The sequence below is a fragment of the Saccopteryx leptura genome, chromosome 8 (genome assembly GCF_036850995.1).
Source record: "Saccopteryx leptura isolate mSacLep1 chromosome 8, mSacLep1_pri_phased_curated, whole genome shotgun sequence".
Taxonomy (NCBI): Eukaryota; Metazoa; Chordata; class Mammalia; order Chiroptera; family Emballonuridae; genus Saccopteryx; species Saccopteryx leptura.
The window spans coordinates 97,370,581-97,396,990 of NC_089510.1; the positions used below are offsets into that span (position 1 = coordinate 97,370,581).

Below are 26,410 nucleotides of genomic sequence, written 5' to 3' on the forward strand. Positions count from 1 at the left end.
CTACCAGTCTCAGTGTGGCTTCTTCAGTGTTCCTTGGTTGAAGAGTCTGCTTAGTTTAGTCCAAAGTTGGTTTTTCAGATGATAGTTCTTAAAATTAGTTTATAATCCACTTTGGTTCTGAGTGGTGGATGTTGGTACGTCTGCCTACTCCAGCGCCATCTTGTCTTCTCTTTCTTACATTTCTTTTGTCCTCTTTGGCCATATTCCAGAAGTTTTATTGTCCCTCTGAATTACCATAGCATCATATACATATTTTCTCTTACACCACTTGTTTCAAGGTTTTGTAATTTTATTATTGTGCCTGTTTTCCAACAGATTTGTAGACTTCTTGAGAGTATGAATAATTATATTATTTGCTCTTTTTTCTTTAGTGCCTAGCACCATGCTAACTAGTCTAATAGTAGGTAGTCAACAGATGTTTGATTGAATAACTTATTTCAATAAAATAGATTTCTGAAATATAATTTCTTTTAGGTAAATTTCATCTGATTTCTAAATTAGGAAGAGTGGATAAAAGTGTAGAAGCTCACAATGGAGCAGTACTTGCAGGAAGATGGAATTATGAAGGAACAGCATTGGTTACAGGTAAGTTGTCTGGAAAAATGAATTTTTTTATTTTAAGTGAATGTCTTAAAAAATTAAAACAAATTTATTTATTGATTTTTAGAGAGAAAGAGAAGAGAAACATCAATTTGATGTTAAACTTATTTATGCATTCGTTGGTTAATTTTTGTATGTGCCCTGACTGGGAATCGAACTACAACCTTGGCATATTGGGATAATATTCTTACCAACTGAGCCAGGGCTTAACTGAAATTTTAAAAAAAGTTTCCAAAGGAACATAATATTTTCTTAGCCATAGTATTTCATTGTCTAATAGTGAATAATTGGCACAGTATTAATCTACACTGCTATATAATATTATAATTTAGAATATCACATTAATTACTAGTTTTCTCACCCTGGCCGGTTGGCTCAGCGGTAGAGTGTCGGCCTGGTGTGCAGGAGTCCCGGGTTTGATTCCCGGCCAGGGCACACAGGAGGGGCGCCCATTTGCTTCTCCACCCCTCCCCCTCTCCTTCTTCTCTGTCTCTCTCTTCCCCTCTTGCAGCGACGCTCCATTGGAGCAAAGATGGCCCGGGCGCTGGGGATGGCTCTGTGGCCTCTGCCTCAGGCGCTAGAATGGCTCTGGACGCAACAGAGCGATGCCCCAAAGGGGCAAAGCATCGCCCCCTGGTGGGCATGCCGGGTGGATCCTGGTCAGGCGCATGTGGGAGTCTGTCTGACTGCCTCCCCGTTTCCAGCTTCGGAAAAATGAAAAAAAAAAAATTACTAGTTTTCTCATATGATTTGTGGAGAATATTCTATCAAAAAATGCTTTTGCCTTGCTCAAGTAGAGAGTAAATAAAAGGTCTAATTTGAAAATATTTACATTTATTTAACTGACCTCTTTCCTCTCACTTCCATCTTCTGTCCTACTGCAGGGATTCTCCTCTTCACCTATTATATTACCTATTGTTTTCTAACAAATTACCCCAAAAGTTAGATTATAAAAGGTAAGATAATAAATGTGTATTTTCACACAGTTTCTGTGAACTGTGGGGACAGGGAACATTATTACTAGGTGGTTCTGTCCCAGACTCAAGAAGTTGGATGCAGCTGTATCATATGAAAGCTTGATTAAGGCTGAAGGATTTGCCTCCAAGATAGCTTACTCACTTGGCGGTTGGCACAAGGTCTTCGTTCCTCTCTGACTGTTGGCAGAGGCCTTAGTTCCTCACCATTGGGCCTCTTCATAGGGCTGCTTGCTTGTTCCAACACATGACAGCTGGCTTCTCACCAAGTGAGTGATCCATGAGAGAACAAGATGGAAGCCACAACATGTCATATGACCCACTCTCAGAAGTTATACTCCATCGTTTCCACCACATATTAGGAGCAAGTCACTAAGTATAGTCCACACTGAAGTGAGAGAAATTAAGCACCCTTCTTATTATAAGGAGGATTAACAAAGAATTTGTGAATGTTTTAAAATCACCACACCTATCCCATTGGTCTCTGTAGGACTTTTCTCTATGAATGGCTCCTTCTCTTGCATGTTTCTTCAACTTCTCCTTTTCCAGTGGTTTCTTTTTTATAGCATAAGAGTGTTCATATGCCAGTCATCTGGGAAGCCATTGGGAAGAAGTAAAAATCTCTCTGTTTACCAGTAACTCTAATGACAACTTTCTCTTTTTTTTTACCCCTTTCAGGCAAACTGTTTATAAAAGTAGTCACTGCCTCATCCATTCAGTCCTCAATTCATTGAAATTTGGCTGCAACTCTTCTTATTACAGTGAAAACACTTTTCTTTCAATTCTAGGATGAAGATTTCAGTGAAAATGAAAGCATTATTTGAATAATATACTCATAAGTCTTCTAATATTGAACAAATATTTTTTGTCATGGAAGTTAGGCTACTTCTATAAAATTATTTTAAAGTAATTTCAATTAAATCTTACATTTACAAAGCACTTTCATTTAATAATTAGAGTAAATTTTGTCTGAATTTAAAATATGTATTAATATAGATACTGCTGATTTTTATATGTAAATTTAATGTTTAAATTTATTTCTTATAGCTAAAAGTATCATTATTTTCTCTTTACAGTTGGAGAAGATGGACAAATAAAAATCTGGTCAAAGACTGGAATGCTAAGATCAACTTTAGCTCAGCAAGGTATATATTATAATCAATAAAAATGTCTTAACATTTTCCTTTAAAAACAGTTTAACACTGTTTCTAAGACTCATTTTGGTCTGGTTCAATACCGGAAATCTCTAATTTCTATTTACACTTTTTCCTCTTACTTTCCACGTTGCCTGGTCGTGGTACTTTTGTTATTTAGACCAACAAATGCAGTTAGTTATAGGCTAATGATTCTTTTAAAAATAATTCTGAAGCATTATGAACTAGATATTCTGTCTAGAATAGGATTTGGTATCTAAAGTAAAGAATAGTAATAGAAAATACTGAGAATCTCCTGTCATAAAACGTCCTAATAACTTTATAATATTAGCAAGCTTTCTAAATTATGTTGCACATTTGATTTCTATACTAATGGAGGGGAGCAGCTACCCTGATGATCCAAAACCTGGTGAGCTACCAAGTAGCTCTAAGTAGCTACAACTATGTACTTAGAGCAAATCTCAGTGTTCCATGTTGATTGGGAAGGACCCATAAAGTCAGTCTATAAAGTGGCCATTTCTGTTGGGATTTAGATTACATATGATTTTTTTTCTGTGTAGTAGATTTATTTTCCTGATTATATTTACCTAGGAACAATCAAGTAGTTTTAATGAGGACCTGAGAATTTATCAGCTGATATTCAGAAACAGGTTGCCAAAAAGCTGCTTGCAGACTACTGTTCAGATTATATGTTAAATTCATGTTGTGAAGCATCTCCAATAATTGACTTCCACATATTTCTAGCTTTCATTTTTTAAGTTGCTTACTCTTAAGATAATTTTAAAAGTTATATTTCTTTAGCTACACATTAACCAAATGTTAACAAAGGGACCAGAAGTACTTATTAGTACTTATCTCCTGAGGTTCAGTCTTTGCTACAGATAATCTCCAAGAAGAATATTTATCCATGAGTAGAAAATTTAGTTTTATAGAAGCCTTCATGGGTGAATTTTAGTTAGAAAAGACAGCTAATTTATTGTTACTTTAGTAATAAAGCGTACCTTTAGAAAATAAATTTTATTTTAGTTTCTAGTGGGCTTGGAGATTTGCTTTTGGTTTTATAATTTCTGTTAGGGCTATTTGCATTCTCACTTTATGATGTCTGACTTATGAGCAACTGACAGAATTTTTCTAGAGATCATTGTTCTTCAGAGAAATTCTGAAAGCTTCTATCACTACCCTCTATATTTGAATTCTTGCTTAAGATCGTTCATCAGTGTCCCCTAAGTCTTCTTGTATTTCCTGAAATTCTTCCTAAACATCACCATTGGACCCACCATTTTGGAATTTCCAAAGTCTAAAGCTGAAACCTAGAATAAGTTGTTTAATATAAACATTGTTAATCATAGAAGGTAGGTGACAGTACTATACTTGACCTGTGTAATGGGTCTGGAAACCAATTGCTACCTTTTTTATTTTCACTGAGAAAATGAATGTAGAGTTTTCAAATTTGCGAGGGCAGTTTGTTCATAAATTAAAGACTTAGTAAATCAGAGGTCACAAATGTAGCCTTTGGGCTGAATCTGGCCCACTAGCATGGTTTAGAACTTATATTAAAAGTTAGGATAGGCCCTGTCCGGTTGGCTCAGTGGTAGAGCGTCGGCCTGGCGTGCAGGAGTCCCGGGTTCGATTGCCGGCCAGGGCACACAGGAGAGGCGCCCATCTGCTTCTCCACCCCTCCCCCTCTCCTTACTCTCTGTCTCTCTCTTCCCCTCCTGCAGCCAAGGCTCCATTGGAGCAAAGTTGGCCTGGGCGCTGAGGATGGCTCTGGGGCCTCTGCCTCAGGCGCTAGAATGGCCCTAGTTGCAACAGAGCAATGCCCCAGATGGGCAGAGCATCGCCCCCTGGTGGGCATGCCGGGTGGATCCCGGTCAGGTGCATGCGGGAGTCTGACTGCCTCCCTGTTTCCAGCTTTGGAAAAATAAAAAAAAAAAAAAAAAAGTTATGATATTCTAGCCTGACCAGGCGGTGGCACAGTGGATAGAGCATCAGACTGGGACGCGGAGGACCCGGGTTCGAGACCCCAAGGTCACCAGCTTGAGCGCAGGCTCATCTGGTTTGAGCAAAGCTCACCTGCTTGAGCCCAAGGTTGCTGGCTCGAGCAAGGCGTTACTCAGTCTGCTGAAGGCCCACGGTCAAGGAACATATGAGAAAGCAATCAATGAACAACTAAGGTGTTGCAATGAAAACTGATGGTTCTCATCTCTCTCCCTTCCTGTCTGTCTGTCCCTCTCTTTGACTCTCTCTGTCTCTGTCACAAAAAAAAAGGATATTCCACACATAAATTTGGATTTTTGGTGTCTTGAAAATTGGAAGGTGGAGCAACATTAGGCCTTTTTTTCAGAATGAATATAATCAGTTGGAGTTCAGTAGTGGCTGCTCCATTTCTAGTTGGATTTTAAACTTCTCTTCTTATTTTTCTTACACTCTATTCACTTCACTAATTTATGTTAAATCAGAGAACACAACATAAATCTGAAGGTATTTGAATTTGCAACGCCTGCTTTCACTAATAGTGATCATAAAATCTTGATTGTTAGTATGTACTTTGCAGGAAGCACTTAAATCTGTTATTTTTAAGTATTAATTTTTAATAGATAATATTCACATGATTCAGAATTTAAAGCATATAAAAAGCTATAGTTTTGTTTTAAATACTATTTCTGTCATTCATATTACCCCTATTGTCCAGCTACCCACATTCCCAGCAACTGGCATAACTTTTTCTTGTGTAGCAAATATGTTTTTCTCTTTTCCTATTTGCTTTTATAAACAAGTGATTGAATACTATATCTACTACAATATGCTCTTTGCTTTTTTTTACTTGAGTCCTGAATTATCTTGGAGATAATGCTACATAGTTCTCTATCAGTAAATAAAAACCTTCAAGTTGTTTTCCAAAATGAATGTATCATTTCATATTCCTGCTAGAAACACATGAAAGTTCCAATTTTTCCACACTTGTTATTGGTTGTCTTTTTTTAAAAATTTATTTATTAAATTTAATGCAGTGACATTGATAAATCAGGGTACATATGTTGAAAGAAAACATCTCTAGATTATTTTGACATTTGATTGTGCTGTGTACCCCTCCCCCAAAGTTAAATTGTCTTCTGTCACCTTCTATCTGATTTTCTTGTGCCCCAACCCTCCCCCAACCCCTCTCTCCTTCCACCCTCCCCCCACCCCCCACCCCTATTGCCATCACATTCTTGTTCATGTCTCTGAGTCTCTTTTTATGTCCCTTCTATGTATGGATTCATATAGTTCTTAGTTTTTTTCTGATTTACTTATTTCACTCCGTATAATGTTATCAAGGTCCATCCATGTTATTGTAAATGATCCGATGTCACCATTTCATATGGCTGAGTAGTATTCCATAGTATATATGTACCAATGCTTTTTAATCCATTCGTCCTCTGACAGACACTTGGGCTGTTTCCAGATCTTTGCTATTGTGAACAATGCTGCCACAAACATGGGGGTGCATTTCTCCTTTTGGAGCCGTTCTATGGTGTTCTTGGGGTATATTGCTAGCAGTGGTATAGCTGGGTCAAAAGGCAGTTCAATTTTCAGTTTTTTGAGGAATCTCCATAATGTTTTCCACAGCGGCTGCACCAGTCTGCATTCCCACCAGCAGTGTAGGAGGGTTCCCTTTTCTCCACATCCTCTCCAGCACTTATTCTGTGTTGTTTTGTTGATGAGCGCCATTCTGGCTGGTGTGAGGTGATATCTCATTGTGGTTTTAATTTGCATTTCTCTAATGATTAGTGATGTTGAGCATTTTTTCATATGCCTATTGGCCATCTGTATGTCCTCTTTGGAGAAGTGTCTATTCATCTCTTTTGCCCATTTTTGGATTGGATTGTTTGTCTTCCTGGTGTTGAGATGTACAAGTTCTTTATAAATTTTGGTTATTAACTCCTTATCAGACGTATTGTCAAATATGTTCTCCCATTGTGTAGTTTGTCTTTTTATTCTGTTCTTGTTGGCTTTAGCTGTGCAAAAGCTTTTTTAGTTTGATATAGTCCCATTTGTTTATCCTGTCTTTTATTTCACTTCCCTGTGGAGATAAATCAGCAAATATATTGCTCCGAGAGATGTCGGAGAGCTTACTGCCTATGTTTTCTTCTAAGATGCTTATGGTTTCATGGCCTACATTTAAGTCTTTTATCCATTTTGAGTTTATTTTTGTGAGTGGTGTAAGCTGGTGATCTAGTTTTATTTTTTTGCAGGTAGCTGTCCAATTTTCCCAACACCATTTGTTAAAGAGGCTGTCTTTACTCCATTGTATTTCCTTGCCTCCTTTGTCAAAAATCAGTTGTCCATAGAACTGTGGGTTTATTTTGGGTTCTCTGTTCTGTTCCATTGATCTATATGCCTGTTCTTATGCCAGTACCAGGCTGTTTTGAGTACAATGGCCTTGAGGTATAAGTTGATATCAGGAGGTGTGATACCTCCCACTTTATTCTTCTTTTTTAAGATTGCTGAGGCTATTCGTGTGCTCTTTTGGTTCCATATAAATTTTTGGAATATGTGGTCTATATCTTTGAAGTATGTCATTGGTATTTTAATTGGTATTGCATTGAATTTATACAATAGATTGCTTTGGGTAAAATAGACATTTTAATGATGTTTATTCTTCCTAACCATGAGCACGGTATATGCTTCCACTTGTTTGTATCTTCCTTGATTTCTTTTATCAATGCTTTGTAATTTTCTGAGTACAAGTCTTCAGTCTCCTTGGTTAAGTTTACTCCTAGGTACGTTATTTTTTTGGTTGTAATTGTGAAGGGGATTGTTTCCTTAATTTCTCTTTCTGACTGTTCATTGTTGGTGTATAAATATGCCTCTGATTTCTGAGTATTAATTTTATATCCTGCCACTTTGCTGAATTCATTGATCAGGTCCAGTAACTTTTTGACTGAGACTTTAGGGTTTTCTATATACAATATCATATTATCTGCAAATAATGATAGTTTTACTTCTTCTTTTCCAACTTGAATGCCTTTTATTTCTTCTTCTTGTCTGATTGCTGTGGCTAGGACTTCCAGGACTATGTTAAATAAGAGTGGTGACGGGGGGCACACCTGCCTTGTTCCTGATATTAAGGGGATTGCTTTTAATTTTTGCCCATTGAGTATGATGTTGGCTGTGGGTTTCTCATAGATGGCTTTTATCATGTTGAGGTATGTTTCCTGTATTCCCACTTTGCCGAGAGTTTTGATCATGAATGGGTGCTGGATTTTATCAAATGCTTTTTCTGCATCTATTGAAATTATCATGTGGTTTTTCTCCTTTCTTTTGTTTATGTGATGAATCACATTGATTGATTTACGAATATTGTACCATCCTTGCCTCCCCAGAATAAATCCCACTTGATCATGGTGTATGATTTTTTCCATATATTGTTGGATCCGGTTTGCTAATATTTTGTTGAGGATTTTAGCATCTATATTCATCAGAGATATTGGCCTATAATTTTCTTTCTTTGTGTTGTCTTTGCCTGGTTTTGGAATCAGAATTATGCTTGCCTCATAAAAGGAGCTTGGAAGTCTTCCTTCCTCTTGAATTTTTTGAAATAGTTTGAGAAGGATAGGAGTTAGTTCTTCTTTGAATATTTGATAGAATTCCGTTGTGAATCCATCGGGCCCCGGACTTTTCTTTGTTGAGAGTTTTTTGAGAACTGTTTCGATCTCATTTGGTGTAATCGGTCTGTTTAGGTTTTCTGATTCTTCCAGGTTGATTTTTGGAAGATTGTATGTTTCAAGGAATTTTTTCCATTTCATCTAGTTTGTCTAGTTTTTTGGCATACAGTTCTTCATAGTATTTTCTTACAATATTTTGTATTTCTGTTGTGTCAGTTGTTATTTCTCCTCTCTCATTTCTAATTTTATTTATTTGAGTCCTCTCTCTCTTTTTCTTGGTGAGTCTAGTTAAAGGTTCATCAATCTTGTATACCTTTTCAAAGAACCAGCTCCAGGTTTCATTGATCCTCTGTATTGTTTCTTTAGCCTCTATGTCATTTATTTCTTCTCTGATCTTTATTATTTCCTTCCTTCTACTACATTTGGGCTTTACTTGCTGTTTTTTTTCTAATTCTTTTAGATGCAGGGTTAAGTTGTTTATCTGAGCTTTTTCTAGCTTCTGAAAGTATGCCTGTAGTGCTATGAACTTCCCTCTCAGTACTGCTTTTGCTGTGTCCCATAAATTTTGAGTTGTTGTATGCTCATTGTCATTCGTTTCTAGGAATTTTTAAATTTCTTCTTTGATCTCGTTCTTAATCCATTCATTATTTAACAACCTGCTATTTAGTTTCCATGTGTTTGAGTATTTTTGAGCTTTTCTGTTGTGGTTCATTTCTAGTTTCATGCCGTTGTGATCGGAGAAAGTGCTTGATATGATTTCAGTCTTCTTAAATTTGTTGAGAGCACTTTTGTGACCTAACGTGTGGTGTATCCTAGAGAATGTACCATGAGCGCTTGAAAAGAATGTATATTCTGATGCTTTAGGGTGAAAGGTTCTGAAGATATCTATTAAATCGAGTTGATCTAGTATTTCCAATAAGTCTGCTGTTTCTTTGTTAATTTTCTTTCTTGAGGATCTATCTAGTGATGTTAGTGGGGTATTGAAATCCCCTACTATTATAGTATTGCTGTTGATCTCGCCCTTTAAATCCATCAAAGTCTGCTTTATATATTTGGGTGCTCCTATATTAGGTGCATAGATATTTATAATAGTTATATCTTCCTGTTGGATTACTCCGTTTATCATTATGTAGTGGCCTTCTTTATCTCTTACTATATCCTTTGTTTTAAAGTCCAATTTGTCTGATATAAGTATTGTTCCCCCAGCTTTTTTTTCATTTCCATTTGCATGAAATGTTTTTTTCCATCCTTTTACCTTCAATCTATGTGTATCTTTTATTCTAAGGTGTGTCTCTTGTAGACAGCATATGTATGGGTCCTGTTTTCTTATCACGCAGCTACCCTATGTCTTTTGTTTGGATCATTTAATCCATTTACGTTTAAGGTTATTATTGATATGAAGTTGTTTATTGCCATTTTCTTCTTTAAAGGTGTATTCCTTTTTTACTATATTCTTTTCCCACTTTGATCTGTTTACAACAGGCCCCTTAACATTTCCTGCAGCATTGGTTTGGTTGTAATGAATTCCTTGAGTTGTTTTTTGTCTGGGAAGCTTTATATTTCTCCTTCGATTTTAAACGATAGCCTTGCTGGATAAAGTAGTCTTGGTTGTACGTTCTTGTTCTGCATTACTTTGAATATTTCTTGCCATTCCCTTCTGGCCTCAAGTGTTTCTGTTGATAAGTCGATGTCATCCTTATGGTGGCTCCTTTGTAGGTGATAACTTTTTTTTCTCTTGCAGCTTTTAATATTTTCTCTTTATCACTTAGCTTTGGTATTTTAATTATGATGTGTCTTGGTGTAGGTTTTTTTGGGTTTCTCTTTAATGGAGTCCTCTGTGCTTCTTGGACTTGTGAGAGTTTCTCTTGCATTAATTTAGGGGAGTTTTCAGCTATGATGTGATGGAACAAAGTCTCTATCCCTTGTTCTTTTTCTTCTTCTTCAGGAACCCCTATGATGCGGATATTATTTCTCTTCATGTTGTCACAGAGTTCTCTAAGGGTTTCCTCTGACTTTTTGAGTCTCTTTTCTTTTTTCTTCTCTGCTTTCATGCCTTCTTTCCAGTTGTCCTTCAACTCGCTGTTTTGATACTCAGCTCTATCTATCTTGTTTTTAATTCCTTCCATTGTGGTCTTTATTTCTGATATTGTATTTGACATCTCCGACTGATTCTTTTTAATACTTGATATTTCTTTATTTAGGTGTTCATAATGACCATCCATTGTTGTTCTAAGATCCCTAAGCATCCTTACAATCATTATTTTGAACTCTGCATGTGGAAGTTTGATTATTTCCATATCACTCAGTTCATCTTTTGATGATTTCTCTTGTGGTTTCATTTGGATTGCACTTCTTTGTCTTCTCATTGTCTGTTTTTGGGTGTTTTATTTGTAGAGTTGGTTGAGTCTAGGTTTGGTGTTGTCTGCCTCCAGTTTTCAGTTGTGTTATTTCTAGGTCTTCTTGGGTTGGTATCAGCTGTTATGTGTAATCCACTTTCGGATTTGGGCAGCTTTGAAGTCTTGATTTGTTTGTTTTCTTAACAGGTGATAGTCTTTTTACTGATTTCAGCATGGGGCTTTCTTGAAATTGTATCCAGGAATGCGATGGGTGTAACCTGAGACTCTGAAGGCCTCTTTAGCCAATTAATCTCTCTGTGGGCAGGGTGTTTTCTCAGCTTCAGTAGGGGGAGGTGTATCTCAGGTCTCCATTGAGACCTGAGTTACTGCCCCTCCTCCCCAGTTCTTGTTTTCAGCTGTGTCTTGTTGCACTGATTGGAGCTGGATAGATGTCCGGAGATCTCTGATCCGGAAGCAGTTCAGCTCTGTTTTGTGAAAGGTTCAGTCCCTCCCCCAGCTATGGCTGCCTCCAGCATGGATGAGTCAGCTTTTTTAGTTCGTCTCCTGCATTCCTAGCCCCTCACAGTCTGTCCCTCTCTTTTTCCTTTCCACTTGGGAGATAAGCTGGTCTTTTCAACACACCTTGCTCTCTGGTCACCAGGCAAGTGGCTGTGAGCAGTAGTTTCTGCCCTTTTCCCTTGTGTGAGATCCTGTCTGGGCTCTCAGCCTCACCCCCCACTCCATTCCTGTAAGCAGGGGAGATTCCGGAGCTCCCTACCAGGTTTTTTGTGGCTTCTTCTTTGCTCCTTGGTTTTTGAGAGCTGTTCTTGTAGTTCAGAGTTGTTTTTTCATGCTGATTTTTCCTAAATTGATTTGTATTCCAGTTTGGTGGTGAGAGCTGGGTGGCTGTGCATCTGCCTACTCCGCTGCCATCCCCCAGGTCCTGGTTGTCTCTTTTATTATAGTCATCCCAGTAAGTGTAAATTGGTATCTCATTTTAATGTTTAATTTGCATTTGCCTGATGGATATTGATATTGAGCGTCATTTTATGTCTTATTGGCCATTTGTATATCTTCTTTAAAGAAAAAGCTATTGAAATCTTTTGCATACTTTTGTTTTCTTTATTTCTTCTTTTTTTTTGGTAAATGAGAGGAGGGGAGACAGAGAGACAGACTCTCACATGTGCCCCGACTGGGATCCACCCAGCAACCCCCATCTGGGGCCAGTGCTCTGCGCATCTGGCACACTTTTTAATGCCGTTGTCTTTTTATTGTTGAGTTGTAATATTTCTTTATCCTAGTTAATAGATTTGTTAGATATGATTTGCAACTCTTTTTTTTTAATCCATTCTATATCCTTTTTCCTTTCTTGGTGTGTTTTAAAACACAAATTTTGAATAAGTTTGATTTATCTAATTTCTAAAAATATTTTATTTATTGGCCCTGGCCAGTTGGCTCAGTGGTAGAGCGTTGTCCTGGGTGTGAAAGTCCTGGGTTCAATTTCTGGTCAGGGCACACAGGAGAATCAACCATCTACTTCTCTACCCCTTCTCCTTCTCTCTCTTTTTTTTTGTCTCTCTTTCCCTCCTGCATCTATGGCTTGAATGGCCTGGGTGCTGAGGATGGCTTCATGGCCTTGCCTCAGGCGCTAAAATAGCTTGGTTGCTGAGCAATGGAGCAGTGGCTCAGAAGGGCTGAGCATCCCTTGGTAGGGGGCTTTCCAGGTAGATCCCTTTTGGGGCACATGAGGGAGTCTATCTCTGCCTCTCACTTAAAAAAAAATTTATTTATTGATTTAGAGAAAGAGAAAGGGGGGGAAGGAGCAGGAAGCATCAACTCATAGTAGTTGTTTCTTGTATAAGCCTTGATGGGGCAAGCCTGGGGTTTCAAACACAGCATTCCAGGTTGACACTTTACTGCACCACGACAGGCCAGGCCCAATTTTTTATTTAATTGCTTCTGCTTTTGGTGTCATACCTATGAAACCATTGCCTAAAAACAAACTAAATTAAGTATATAAAGATTTGTACTTATCTTTTTTCTAAAAGTTTTAGAGTTTTAGTGCTTGCATTTAGATCTAAAATCCTTTTGAGTTAGTGTTTGTATGTAGTGTTTATTTTGGAGCAGGATGAATGGTGCTGTTTTTTTCTTCTTCCTCTTAACTACACGGGCCAATAGGATTTTCTTAAAAGCTAAAATAGAGATTATGTCATATAATATAGGTAATTTTATTATATATTTATAGCACGTAATGATATTTTCCATGAACTTCCAAATAGCTATAATTTTTTTAACATCAAGAGACTGTAAAAGGGCCCATCCTTTTTATCCTATTTGAATTCTATGTATTCTTTTCAACTTTAAAGTTTATCTTAATTATAAGATTAATTGCAAAATTAAACTAGATAGATTTTTCTTATTTTAGTTAACCTACTGGTATTTCAACTGAGTAATCTGATATTTTTCCTAGATTAAGGATTACAAAGTTACCACAGGACTATGCATTTAATATTTGAGTTTTTGACTATTGATGCCACCCACACACTTTCCTAATAAGGCAGAGACTTTTCCTGCTTTATCTCTGGGAAAAATTATTAGAGACATTAAGTTATAATGATATTAACATCAAAGGAAGCATTCCTGGTTATTTATAAGGTCTGTTTGCTAAATTAGAAAATGCAAGTTTTGAGGGTGATTATAAATCTGAACTACTGCAAGCTGGATGCTGAAGTCTCAAGTAAGAAGGTCAAGTTAAGTGGGGGTGGGAAACTCCTGCCTCCTTTGAGGAGAAAAGATGTAAATCTTGGCAGAAAAATGAAATAAGCCTAAATTATTGTAAAACTTGAAATTCAGTAAACAATGATGAAAGCATCCTTGTGATTTTTGCTACTTTTCTGTTAATTATACTTATTCCTTGATGAATAGAAACTAATTCCTGAATTTCTTTCTTTTTTAATTTTAGTGGGGTTTATTTTGTTTGTTTTCTTTTGAGAGAGACAGACAGACAGGAAGGGCAAGAGAAAAGAAGCATCAACTCGTAGTTGTGTCACTTTAGTTGTTCAGTGATTGCCTCTTATATGTGCTTTACTAAGGGGCTCAGGCTGAGCCAGTGACCCCTTGCTCAAGCCAGTGACTTCGGGCTCAAGCCAGTGACCATGGGGTCATGTCTGTGATCCCATGCTCAAGCCAGTAAACCTGTACTCAAACTGGTAACCTTAGGGTTTCAAACCTCGGTCCTCAGTGTCCTAGGTTGATGCTCTATCCACCAGTCAGTCTAATTTTAGTGTTTTTTAAATGAATTTTTGGGGTGACATTGATTAATAAAATTATATAGGTTTCACTAGATTCATTTCTTAATGATTGGACTAGATATACAAAAAGAAAAAGTCAGAGTCATTACCTTCTCCTCTGATACAGAAGAAGGATTAATCCCAAGTTTTTTTGGGGAAACTTTGACTTAGGTTAAAAATGATTGGGGGGCTGGGTGAAAAGGTGAAGGTATTCCTGCTCCGTGGGCAATAAGCTCACCATGTTTCCCAAGTTCATGGGCTCCAGAGGAAGCTTGTTTTTATTTAAATCATGACTTACAAAGGACATTTTTTTTTCTTTTAAGATTTTATTTGTTGATTTTAGCAAGAGGAGAGAGAGAAATGGGGGCAAGAAGCATCAACTCATAGTTGTTGTTTCTGGGCAGCTACTTGACCAGACAAGCCCAAGGTTTTGAACCAGTAGCCTCAGTGTTCCAGGTTGATGTTTTATCCACTGTGCCACCACAGGTCAGGTCATTATTTTTTCAACTGAGAAAAAGAGCACAGCTCTGTTCATCAGGAGCACCTGCATCACCGTCCCTGTTTTCTTCTTTGCTGCTGCTAGTGGCAATATGATGACTTACTCTACTGTTTGAAACTATTTAATTAAGGTATGCGTTCTTGTTTATAAATGCCTGATTTAAAAAGAAAAAAAGGTAAGGAATTAAGTGAAGAAGAAAACTCCGATACAATAATATGGTGATTACAAGAGGAAAAGAGGGTGGAGGGAGGTAGAAGAGGGCAGAGGGGGACAAATGGTGATGGGAAGAGACTTGACTTGGAGTGGTGAACACACAATACCATATACAGATAATATATTATAAATAAAAATAACTCTTACTGTTACCTCTGAGATTTTTCCTTATTAGATAAAGAAGTGTGTAGCCTGGGGATAATTATGTTTAAACCCTATCTTGGGTTACATTATATATTTTAATTATAGATTAAAATTGGAATAGAGTATTGCAAACTTTTTCACATTATATTCATATGGAAGAATGGAATGACAAAACACGGAACCTTTTCAAAATAAGTTTAATAAAAGAAATAAACTGGAGATATAAATAACTATAATTAAGGCAGAAAGCTCATTGCTATAAGGCAGGGGTCCCCAAACTTTTTTCACAGGGGGCCAGTTCACTGTCCCTCAGACCGTTGGAGGGCCAGACTATAAAAAAAACTATGAACAAATCTCTATGCACACTGCACATATCTTATTTTAAAGTAAAAAAACAAAACGGGAACAAATACAATATTTAAAATAAAGAACAAGTAAATTTAAATCAACAAACTGACCAGTATTTCAATGGGAACTATGCTCCTCTCGCTGACCACCAATGAAAGAGGTGCTCCTTCCAGAAGTGCGGCGGGGGCCGAATAAATAACCTCAGGGGGCCGCAGTTTGGGGACCCCTGCTATAAGGTGCTGTTGGGGTCAAGGAAGGCAGAGGTTAATACTTGTGGGGGAGAAAGTATCAGCAAAGCTTCCCGGCAAATATTGCAGTATCTTTTGACTGAGCTTTGAAGCATGAAGAAATTAGGTAAGGAAGTAGGCTCATTGGCAATGGATTCTTGCTGCAGAGGAAGTTAGATGATCAGAAGTTTAAAGATGGACCAGCCTAAGATGTGGAAGTCAGGAGAGTGAGAGCACTCCCTCTGGGCCAAGGTGGAGGTTGTGAGAGGGACTGCCACGGTACCAAGACACTGATGGTTTCAGAGCTAAATGGAGGGGTTTGGAGTGTATTCCGTAAGTCTTTTATTCTAAAGCCTTCAAAAAAATTGAGCAGGAGAGTAAGAGATAAAGGATGTCTTTTAGGAAGATGACTTTAGCTGTAATCTGTAGGGTAAAAGTAGAGGAGATAGAGGTGAAATGGTTGTGGCCTGTAAGGAGGTTGCTGAACTCTTCCGTGTTAGTGTGGATTAAAGCTTGTGGACAAAGGCAGTGGTGATAGTAGTTGAAAAAAAACCAAATAGTTCTTCTGGCAGAGTGGAATGGCTAAGATAAAGAATTCAGAGAGAAGAATAAATGAGGGCATATGTGTGGAGCGATGATCGTGTGGAACACGTAGAGTTTAAAGTTCTGACGTGTCTTTAGGGCAAGTGGAAAAGTTAGGGCTTCAGGTAGAAGCTGAAATATTAATGTGAGAGTCATTTACAGAAAGGTGAAAGGTGAAGCAATGGAGGAAGTTGAGGTCCCCAAGGGAGAGGTGGCTGATGAAAAACTAAAGAAACAAATGCCTTCATTTAAACTTTTTCTCTGTCTGAGGACATACATAACCAAAGTTTTTTTTTAATGTAGTAAATCATACTTGATTACATTAGTACATGTCCCTACAAATAAAATGAAGGGAAATAATTCTTGCTTTTTGAATTTTTAATGATTTGGTAACAAAAAAAATTGAGTACTTACTACCATGAACAACACAACAAACAAATGTTTCTTATTGCATTACAAAGTAATTTCTAGTAGTAGTCACTGGATAGTGCCCCAAGCACTCTCCTTATATTCATTCAATGTAGACCTATATTGCATTCAGGGCAAAGAGAGCTAATGCTTCATTATAACAGTGAAGCGTTTATTTCAAAAGCATTCTTAAAAACATTCAAAAACAACATTTTTAGGGGATACCTTTTAGTATGAATGTGAAAAACATGGTATATTTGACCATGTACTTCCTTAAAACAATTGAAATACATTTTTGTCTCCTCTTCTGTGGTTTAAAATGCCTTCAACAGGTTGAAAGAATTTAGATAATTTGTTTTACAGAGAGATAAGGGTCTGACATTTAACACAACCCCAGGTGCATGTGGTTTCTTAAAAAATGTCAAAAAGGTCACATGATCTTATTGTACAAAGTTAGAAAAACAAGATCATTTTGAGTGTCTTAACTGCAACGGAACATAGATAAAAATCCCGATATAAAAGGCAAGAAATTACTTATAAAACTATTTCTGCCTATTTTTTTGTTAATGATGAAATTAAAAATATTTTACTACATAGTTGCTAAGCTTTTTTGTTTCAAAGTTATTTAATCTGAAAGGCTGAATTTGTTTCCATACTGACTTTGCAAAGTGAAGCATAGCAACTGGGAATAATTCAGTGCTTTAATAACTGTTTTTTAAAGCATTTGAAATATAGATTTGTTTCAAATGCTAATGGATGGATTTCATCATAATAGAAATCATTATTTTCTTTTTGAAGCTAATTCATCCACTTGCAATAATGACCTTTATTGGAACCACCCAAATTGTGAGTTTACAGTGATACATTCATATATACAGTAGTTTCACACTTAATATTTTATTGTAAATATAAAGGATGAATATAAAATTAAGACTTTTCTTAGTTGTTGATATTTTATCTATTTTAAATATTGATGGTTAGGAAGATTGAATTAATAAGATGTAGCTATTGGTCTTATTTAAGGTTTTGAACATAAATAGCTTCATATTTGTTTTTTGATTGAAGGAATATGGTTAAAAATCACGTGCTATAACAAAGGAATTACTTAAGTTTTTCTGCATTAGTTTATTTTGTTTTAAACCATAATTATTATACCTGTTTCTTAAACATAATTAATGTTTAAAATATTGTTTTCTAAACAGGGAATGAATAATCTTCATGTCCCAAAAGGGAAAATAAGTATTCTGAAGACCTATAAGTTTTATAAACAAGGAAATGGTGACACAACTGACTTAATGGGGCCACAAATTCTATATTAAAAGAGGATAAAAGCGTCCCTAGCTCCTCATCCTATATCCCAACCATGCCTTTCACCACAGCTGAAGGGACGAGTCACATCCTGTATAAAGCAATGGGAGTTGTGTTTACTGAATTATTTCTTTGGAGTTAGATGTTTGTCCTTGTTTAGTATACACTCCATGAAAGTATAATTTTACTGAGCGTAGTCATGAAGACTTGATAATCTATAATTAAAATATGTAAATTTAATTTTTTGCACAATAATTACAACTTTAAATGGGATAACTATAATTATAGCTCCTTATCAAATAAGCTTTCCTTTCTTATTCCCTTCCAGTCCTCATCCAAGAACCATATTTGAGATATGTGAAATTTTTATTTACATTTCTTGGGGAGTTTATGAGAATTGAATTCTGTTCATTTGGAGATTTACTTTTGAAACCCAGGTCAACTCCTGACAATTCCCAGAGAATATCAAGAAAAGTACAGAAAAAGGAGGACTATCTTCTCAGGTTGGCCATCTCACTGGCCATCCATTAGGTCCCTCTGATAACAGAACAATCCTAGATGTCATTAACTGGACAGGATATTTTGACCCAATATAACATGTTTAACTGAAACTGTAGAATGCATGTATCAGGATTTTTTTGGACTGTATCTCAATTAGACTTTCTAAGTTTTGCATACCACTGAGACTTGCTCCCAGTTGTGTTCTGGTTGGGAAGAAAATGGCACAAAAAGAGTAGGGTGCATTGAACACAAGTTTTTATCTTACTGAAATTTATTCCCTATTGATGACTGATTACCTCCTGTTGATTAGCATCAGTTGGATTTGCCATTTATTTTTATTTTTATTTTTTTTGGATTAATTTTGATGGGGTGACATTGATAAAATTGTCTTCTGTCACCTTCTAACTGGTTTTCTTTGTGCCCTTCCCCTCTCCCAACTGCCTCCCTCTCCTCCCCCCCACCCAGTAACCCCAACACTGTTGTCCGTGTCTCTGAGTCTCATTTTTATATCCCACCTATGTGTGGAATCATATAGTTCTTAGTTCTTTCTGATTTACTTATTTCGCTCAGTATAATGTTATCAAGGCGCATCCATGTTGTTGTAAAAGATCCGATGTCATCATTTCTTATGCCTGAGTAGTATTCCATAGTATATATATACAAAAGCTTTTTAATCCATTTATCCTCTGATGGACACTTGGGCTGTTTCCAGATCTTTGCTATTGTGAACAATTCTGCCAGAAACATGGGGGTGCATTTCTTCTTTTCAAACAGTGCTATGGTGTTCTTGGGGTATATTCCTAACAGTGGTATAGCTGGGTCAAAAGGCAGTTCGATTTTTAATTTCTTGAGGAATCTCCATACTGTTTTCCACAGTGGCTGCACCAGTCTGCATTCCCACCAGCAGTGCAGGAGGGTTCCCTTTTCTCCACATCCTCCCAGCACTTATTCTGTGTTGTTTTGTTGATGAGCGCCATTCTGACCGGTGTGAGGTGATATCTCATTGTGGTTTTAATTTGCATTTCTCTAATAATTAGTGATGTGGAGCATTTTTTCATATGCCTATTGGCCATCTGTGTGTCCTCTTTGGGAAAGTATCTATTCATTTCTTTTGCCCATTTTTGGATTGGATTGTTTGTCTTCCTGGTATTAAGTTTTACAAGTTCTTTATAAATTTTGGTTATTAACCCCTTATCAGACGTATTGTCAAATATATTCTCCCATTGTGTAGTTTGTCTCTTTATTCTGTTCTTATTGTCTTTAGCTGTGCAGAAGCTTTTTAGTTTGATAAAGTCCCATTTGTTTATCCTGTCTTTTATTTCACTTGCCTGTGGAGACAAATCAGCAAATATATTGCTGTGAGAGATGTCAGAGAGCTTACTGCCTATGTTTTCTTCTAAGATGCTTACGGTTTTACGGCTTACATTTAAGTCTTTTATCCATTTTGAGTTTACTTTTGTGAGTGGTGTAAGTTGGTGGTCTAGTTTCATTTTTTTGCAGGTAGCTGTCCAATTTTCCCAACACCATTTGTTGAAGAGGCTGTCTTTACTCCAATGTATGCTCTTATCTCCTTTGTCAAATATCAGTTGTTGATAAAAGTGTGGGTTTATTTCTGGGTTCTCAGTTCTGTTCCATTGATCTATATGCCTGTTCTTATGCCAGTACAAGGCTGTTTTGAATACAATGGCCTTATAATATAACTTGATATCTGGAAGTGTGATACCTCCCACTTTATTCTTCCTTTTCAAGATTGCTGAGGCTCTTCGTGTTCTCTTTTGGTTCCATATAAATTTTTGGAATATGTGTTCTATATCTGTGCAGTAAGTCATTGGTATTTTAATCGGTATTGCATTGAATTTATAAATTACTTTGGGTAATATAGACATTTTAATGATGTTTATTCTTCCTAACCATGAGCACGGTATATGACTCCACTTGTTTGTATCTTCCCTGATTTCTTTTATCAATGTTTTATAATTTTCTGAGTACAAGTCTTTAATCTCCCTTGTTAAATTTATTCCTAGGTAATTTTTTTTTTTGGTTGCAATGGTAAAGGGGATTGATTCCTTGATTTCTCTTTCTGACAGTTCATGTATAAAAATGCCTCTGATTTCTGAGTATTGATTTTATATCCTGCCACCTTGCCGAATTCATTTATCAGGTCTAGTAGTTTTTTGACTGAAACTTTAGGGTTTTCTATATACAATATCATATCATCTGCAACTAATGATAGTTTTACTCCTTCTTTTCCAATTTGGATGCCTTTTATTTCTTTTTTTTTTTGTCTGATTGCTGTGGCTAGATCTTCCAGAACTATGTTGAATAAGAGTTATGAAAGGGGGCACCCCTGCCTTGATCCTGATCTTAAAGGGATCGCTTTTAATTTTTGCCCATTGAGTATGATGTTGGCTGTGGGTTTGTGATACATGGCCTTTATCATGTTGAGGTATGCTCCCTGTATTCCCACTTTGCTGAGAGTTTTGATCATGAATGGGTGTTGGATTTTATCAAGTGCTTTTTCTGCATCTATTGAAATTATCATGTGGTTTTTCTCCTTCCTTTTGTTTATGTGATGAATCACATTGATTGATTTGCGAATATTGTACCAGCCTTGCCTTCCAAGAATAAATCCCACTTGATCATGGTGTATGATTTTTTTCATATATTGCTGGATCTGGTTTGCTAATATTTTGTTGAGGAATTTTGCATCTAAATTCATCAGAGATATTGGCCTATAATTTTCTTTTTTTGTGTTGTCTTTGCCTGGTTTTGGAATCCAAATTATGCTAGCCTCATGAAAGAAGTTTGGAAGTCTTCCTTTTTCTTAAATTTTTTGAAATAGTTTGAGAAGGATAGGAGTTAGTTCTTCTTTGAATATTTGGTCGAATTCAGTTGTGAAGCCATCAGGCCCAGGATTATTCTTTTTTGGGAGTTTTTTGATAGCTGTTTCAATCTCATTTGTTGTAATTGGTCTGTTTAGGTTTTCTGATTCTTCCAGATTGATTTTTTAAAATTTATTTATTAAATTTAATGCAGTGACATTGATAAATCAGGGTACTTATGTTGAGAGAAAACATCTCTAGATTATTTTGACATTTGATTGTGCTGTATACCCCTCCCCCAAAGTTAAATTGTCTTCTGTCACCTTCTATCTGGTTTTCTTTATGCCTCTCCCCTCTCCCAACCCCTCTCTCCTTCTTCGCCCCATCCTCCCTCCCCCCACCCCCCACCCCGGTTGCCATCACATTCTTGATCATGTCTCTGAGTCTCATTTTTATGTCCCTTCTATGTATGGTTTTATGTAGTTCTTAGGTTTTTTTTTTCTGATTTACTTATTTCACTCCGTATAATGTTATCAAGGTCCATCCATGTTATTGTAAATGATCCGATGTCATCATTTCTTATGGCTGAGTAGTATTCCATAGTATATATGTACCAAAGCTTTTTAATGCATTCATTCTCTGACGGACAATTGGGCTGTTTCCAGATCTTCGCTATTGTGAACAATGCTGCCACAAACATGGGGGTGCATTTCTCCTTTTGGAACCATTCTATGGTGTTCTTGGGGTATATTTCTAACAGTGGGATAGCTGGGTCAAAAGGCAGTTCGATTTTCAGTTTTTTGAGGAATCTCCATACTGTTTTCCACAGCGGCTGCACCAGTCTGCATTCCCACCAGCAGTGCAGGAGGATTCCCTTTTCTCCACATCCTCTCCAGCACTTATTCTGTGTTGTTTTGTTGATGAGCGCCATTCTGGCTGGTGTGAGGTGATATCTCATTGTGGTTTTAATTTGCATTTCTCTAATGATTAGTGATGTTGAGCATTTTTTCATATGCCTATTGGCCATCTGTGTGTCCTCTTTGGAGAAGTGTCTATTCATCTCTTTTGCCCATTTTTGGATTGGATTGTTTGTCTTCCTGGTGTGGAGATGTACAAGTTCTTTATAAATTTTGGTTATTAACCCCTTATCAGACATATTGTCAAATATGTTCTCCCATTGTGTAGTTTGTCTTTTTATTCTGTTCTTGTTGGCTTTAGCTGTGCAAAAGCTTTTTTAGTTTGATATAGTCCCATTTGTTTATCCTGTCTTTTTTTTTTTTAATAATTTTATTTTTTTAATGGGGTGACATCAATAAATCAGGATACATATATTCAAAGATAACAAGTCCAGGTTATCTTGTCGTTCAATTATGTTGCATACCCACCACCCAAAGTCAGATTGTCCTCTGTCACCTTCTATCTTGTTTTCTTTGTGCCCCTCCCCAACCCCTTTCCCTCTCCCATTCCCCCCTCCCCCCCATAACCACCACACTCTTATCAATGTCTCTTAGTTTCACTATTATGTCCCACCTACGTATGGAATAATACAGTTCCTGGTTTTTTCTGATTTACTTATTTCGCTTCGTATCATGTTATCAAGATCCCACCATTTTGCTGTAAATGTTCCGATGTCATCATTTCTTATGGCTGAGTAGTATTCCATAGTGTATATGTGCCACATCTTCTTTATCCAGTCATCTATTGATGGGATCCTGTCTTTTATTTCGCTTCTCCGTGGAGATAAATCAGCAAATATATCGCTGCGAGAGATGTCGGAGAGCTTACTGCCTATGTTTTCTTCTAAGATGCTTATGGTTTCACGGCCTACATTTAAGTCTTTTATCCATTTTGAGTTTATTTTTGTGAGTAGTGTAAGCTGGTGATGTAGTTTCATTTTATTGCAGGTAGCTGTCCAATTTTTTCCAACACCATTTGTTAAAGAGGCTGTCTTTACTCCATTGTATTTCCTTGCCTCCTTTGTCAAATATCAGTTGTCCATAGAACTGTGGGTTTATTTCTGGGTTCTCTGTTCTGTTCCATTGATCTATGTGCCTATTCTTATGCCAGTACCAGGCTGTTTTGAATACAATGGCCTTGTAGTATAAGTTGATATCAGGAAGTGTGATACCTCCCACTTTATTCTTCTTTTTTAAGATTGCTGAGGCTATTCGTGTGCTCTTTTGGTTCCATATAAATTTTTGGAATATGTGGTCTATATCTTTGAAGTATGTCATTGGTATTTTAATTGGTATTGCATTGAATTTATACAATAGATTGCTTTGGGTAAAATAGACATTTTAATGATGTTTATTCTTCCTAACCATGAGCATGGTATATGCTTCCACTTGTTTGTATCTTCCTTGATTTCTTTTATCAATGCTTTGTAATTTTCTGAGTACAAGTCTTTAGTCTCCTCGGTAAATGTACTCCTTGGTACTTTATTTTTTTGGTTGTAATTGTGAAGAGGATTGTTTCCTTAATTCTCTTTCTGACTGTTCATTGTTGGTGTATAAAAATGCCTCTGATTTCTGAGTATTGATTTTATACCCTGCCACTTTGCTGAATTCATTTATCTGGTCCAGTAGTTTTTTGACTGAGACTTTAGGATTTTCTATATACCATATCATATCATCTGCAAATAATGATAGTTTTACTTCTTCTTTTCCAACTTGAATGCCTTTTATTTCTTCTTCTTGTCTGATTGCTGTGGCTAGGACTTCCAGGACTATGTTAAATAAGAGTGGTGATAGGGGGCACCCCTGCCTTGTTCCTGATATTAAGGGGATTGCTTTTAATTTTTGCCCATTGAGTATGAAGTTGGCTGTGCGTTTGTCATAGATGGCTTTTATCATGTTGCGGTATGTTCCCTGTATTCCCACTTTGCTGAGAGTTTTGATCATGAATGGGTGCTGGATTTTATCAAATGCTTTTTCTGCATCTACTAAAATTATTGTATGTTTTTTTTCCTTCTTTTTGTTTATGTGATTAATCACATTGATTGATATATGAATATTGTACCAGCCTTGCCTCCCAAGAATAAATCCCACTTGATCATGGTGTATGATTTTTTTCATATATTTTTGGATCCGGTTTGCTAATATTTTGTTGAGGATTTTAGCATCTATATTCATCAGAGATATTGGCCTATAATTTTCTTTCTTTGAGTTGTCTTTGCCTGGTTTTTTAATCAGAATTATGCTAGCCTCATAAAAGGAGCTTGGAAGTCTTCCTTCCTCTTGAATTTTTTGAAATAGTTTGAGAAGGATAGGAGTTAGTTCTTCTTTGAATATTTGATAGAATTCCGTTGTGAATCCATCGGGCCCCGGACTTTTCTTTGTTGGGAGTTTTTTGAGAACTGTTTCGATCTCATTTGGTGTAATCGGTCTGTTTAGGTTTTCTGATTCTTCCAGGTTGATTTTTGGAAGATTGTACGTTTCAAGGAATTTTTTCCATTTCATCTAGGTTGTCTAGTTTTTTGGCATACAGTTCTTCATAGTATTTTCTTACAATATTTTGTATTTCTGTTGTGTCAGTTGTTATTTCTCCTCTCTCATTTATAATTTCATTTATTTGAGTCTTCTCTCTCTTTTTCTTGGTGAGTCTAGTTAAAGGTTCATCAATCTTGTTTACCTTTTCAAAGAACCAGCTCCTGGTTTCATTGATCCTCTGTATTGTTTCTTTAGCATCTATGTCATTTATTTCTGCTCTGATCTTTATTATTTCCTTCTTTCTACTACATTTGGGCTTTACTTGCTGTTCTTTTTCTAATTCTTTTAGATGCAGGGTTAAGTTGTTTATCTGAGATTTTTCTAGCTTCTTAAAGTGTGCCTGTACTGCTATGAACTTCCCTCTCAGTACTGCTTTTGCTGTGTCCCATAAATTTTGAGTTGTTGTATGCTCATTGTCATTCGTTTCTAGGAATTTTTAAATTTCTTCTTTGATCTCGTTCTTAATCCATTCATTATTTAACAACCTGCTATTTAGTTTCCATGTGTTTGAGTATTTTTGAGCTTTTCTGTTGTGGTTCATTTCTAGTTTCATGCCGTTGTGATCGGAGAAAGTGCTTGATATGATTTCAGTCTTCTTAAATTTGTTGAGAGCACTTTTGTGACCTAACGTGTGGTGTATCCTAGAGAATGTACCATGAGCGCTTGAAAAGAATGTATATTCTGATGCTTTATGGTGAAAGGTTCTGAAGATATCTATTAAATCGAGTTGATCTAGTATTTCCAATAAGTCTGCTGTTTCTTTGTTAATTTTCTTTCTTGAGGATCTATCTAGTGATGTTAGTGGGGTATTGAAATCCCCTACTATTATAGTATTGCTGTTGATCTCGCCCTTTAAATCCATCAAAGTCTGCTTTATATATTTGGGTGCTCCTATATTAGGTGCATAGATATTTATAATAGTTATATCTTCCTGTTGGATTACTCCGTTTATCATTATGTAGTGGCCTTCTTTATCTCTTACTATATCCTTTGTTTTAAAGTCCAATTTGTCTGATATAAGTATTGCTCCCCCAGCTTTTTATTTCATTTCCATTTGCATGAAATGTTTTTTTCCATTCTTTTACCTTCAATCTATGTGTATCTTCTAAGGTGTGTCTCTTGTAGACAGAATATGTATGGGTCCTGTTTTTTATCATGCAGCTACCCTATGTCTTTTGATTGGATCATTTAATCCATTTACATTTAAGGTTACTATTGATATGTAGTTGTTTATTGCCATTTTCTTCTCTAAGGTGTATTCCTTTTTTGTATATTCTTTTCCCACTTTGCTCTGTTTACACCATGCCCCTTAACATTTCCTGCAGCATTGGTTTGGTTGTAATGAATTCCTTGAGTTGTTTTTGTCTGGGAAGCTTTTTATTTCTCCTTCGATTTTAAATGATTGCCTTGCTGGATAAAGTAGTCTTGGTTGTACATTCTTGTTGTGCATTACTTTGAATATTTCTTGCCATTCCCTTCTGGCCTCAAGTGTTTCTGTTAAGTCAGATGTCATCTTTATTGGGGCTCCTTTGTAGGTGATACTTTTTTTTTTTTTAATTTTTATTTATTTCATTTTATTTATTTATTTTAGCTTTAATTTATTCATTTTAGAGATTGGGAGAAAGAGAGAAAGAGGGAGAAGGGGGGCAGGAGCAAATAGCATCAACTCCCATATGTGCCTTGACCAGGCAAGCCCAGCGTTTTGAACCAGCGACCTCAGCATTCCAGGGTGATGCTTTACCCACTGTGCCACCACAGGTCAGGCGGTGATAACTCTTTTTTCTCTTGCAGCTTTTAACATTTTCTCTTTATCGCTTAGCTTTGGTCTTTTAATTATGATGTTTTTTGGTGTAAGTTTCTTTGGGTTT

The 26,410-nt window shown here is 36.5% G+C and overlaps 1 protein-coding gene across 6 annotated transcripts in view; it reads left to right on the forward strand.

Moving 5' to 3' along the window:
* Positions 1–26,410, forward strand: part of IFT80 (intraflagellar transport 80) — a 261,132-nt gene that overhangs the window by 111,443 nt on the left and 123,279 nt on the right. For all 6 annotated transcript variants that reach the window (XM_066347674.1, XM_066347677.1, XM_066347675.1 and 3 more), the window contains 2 exons: positions 475–585; positions 2,651–2,719. In XM_066347674.1, coding sequence (XP_066203771.1) covers positions 475–585; positions 2,651–2,719 — 180 coding nt within the window. The remainder of the gene's footprint in view (positions 1–474; positions 586–2,650; positions 2,720–26,410) is intronic.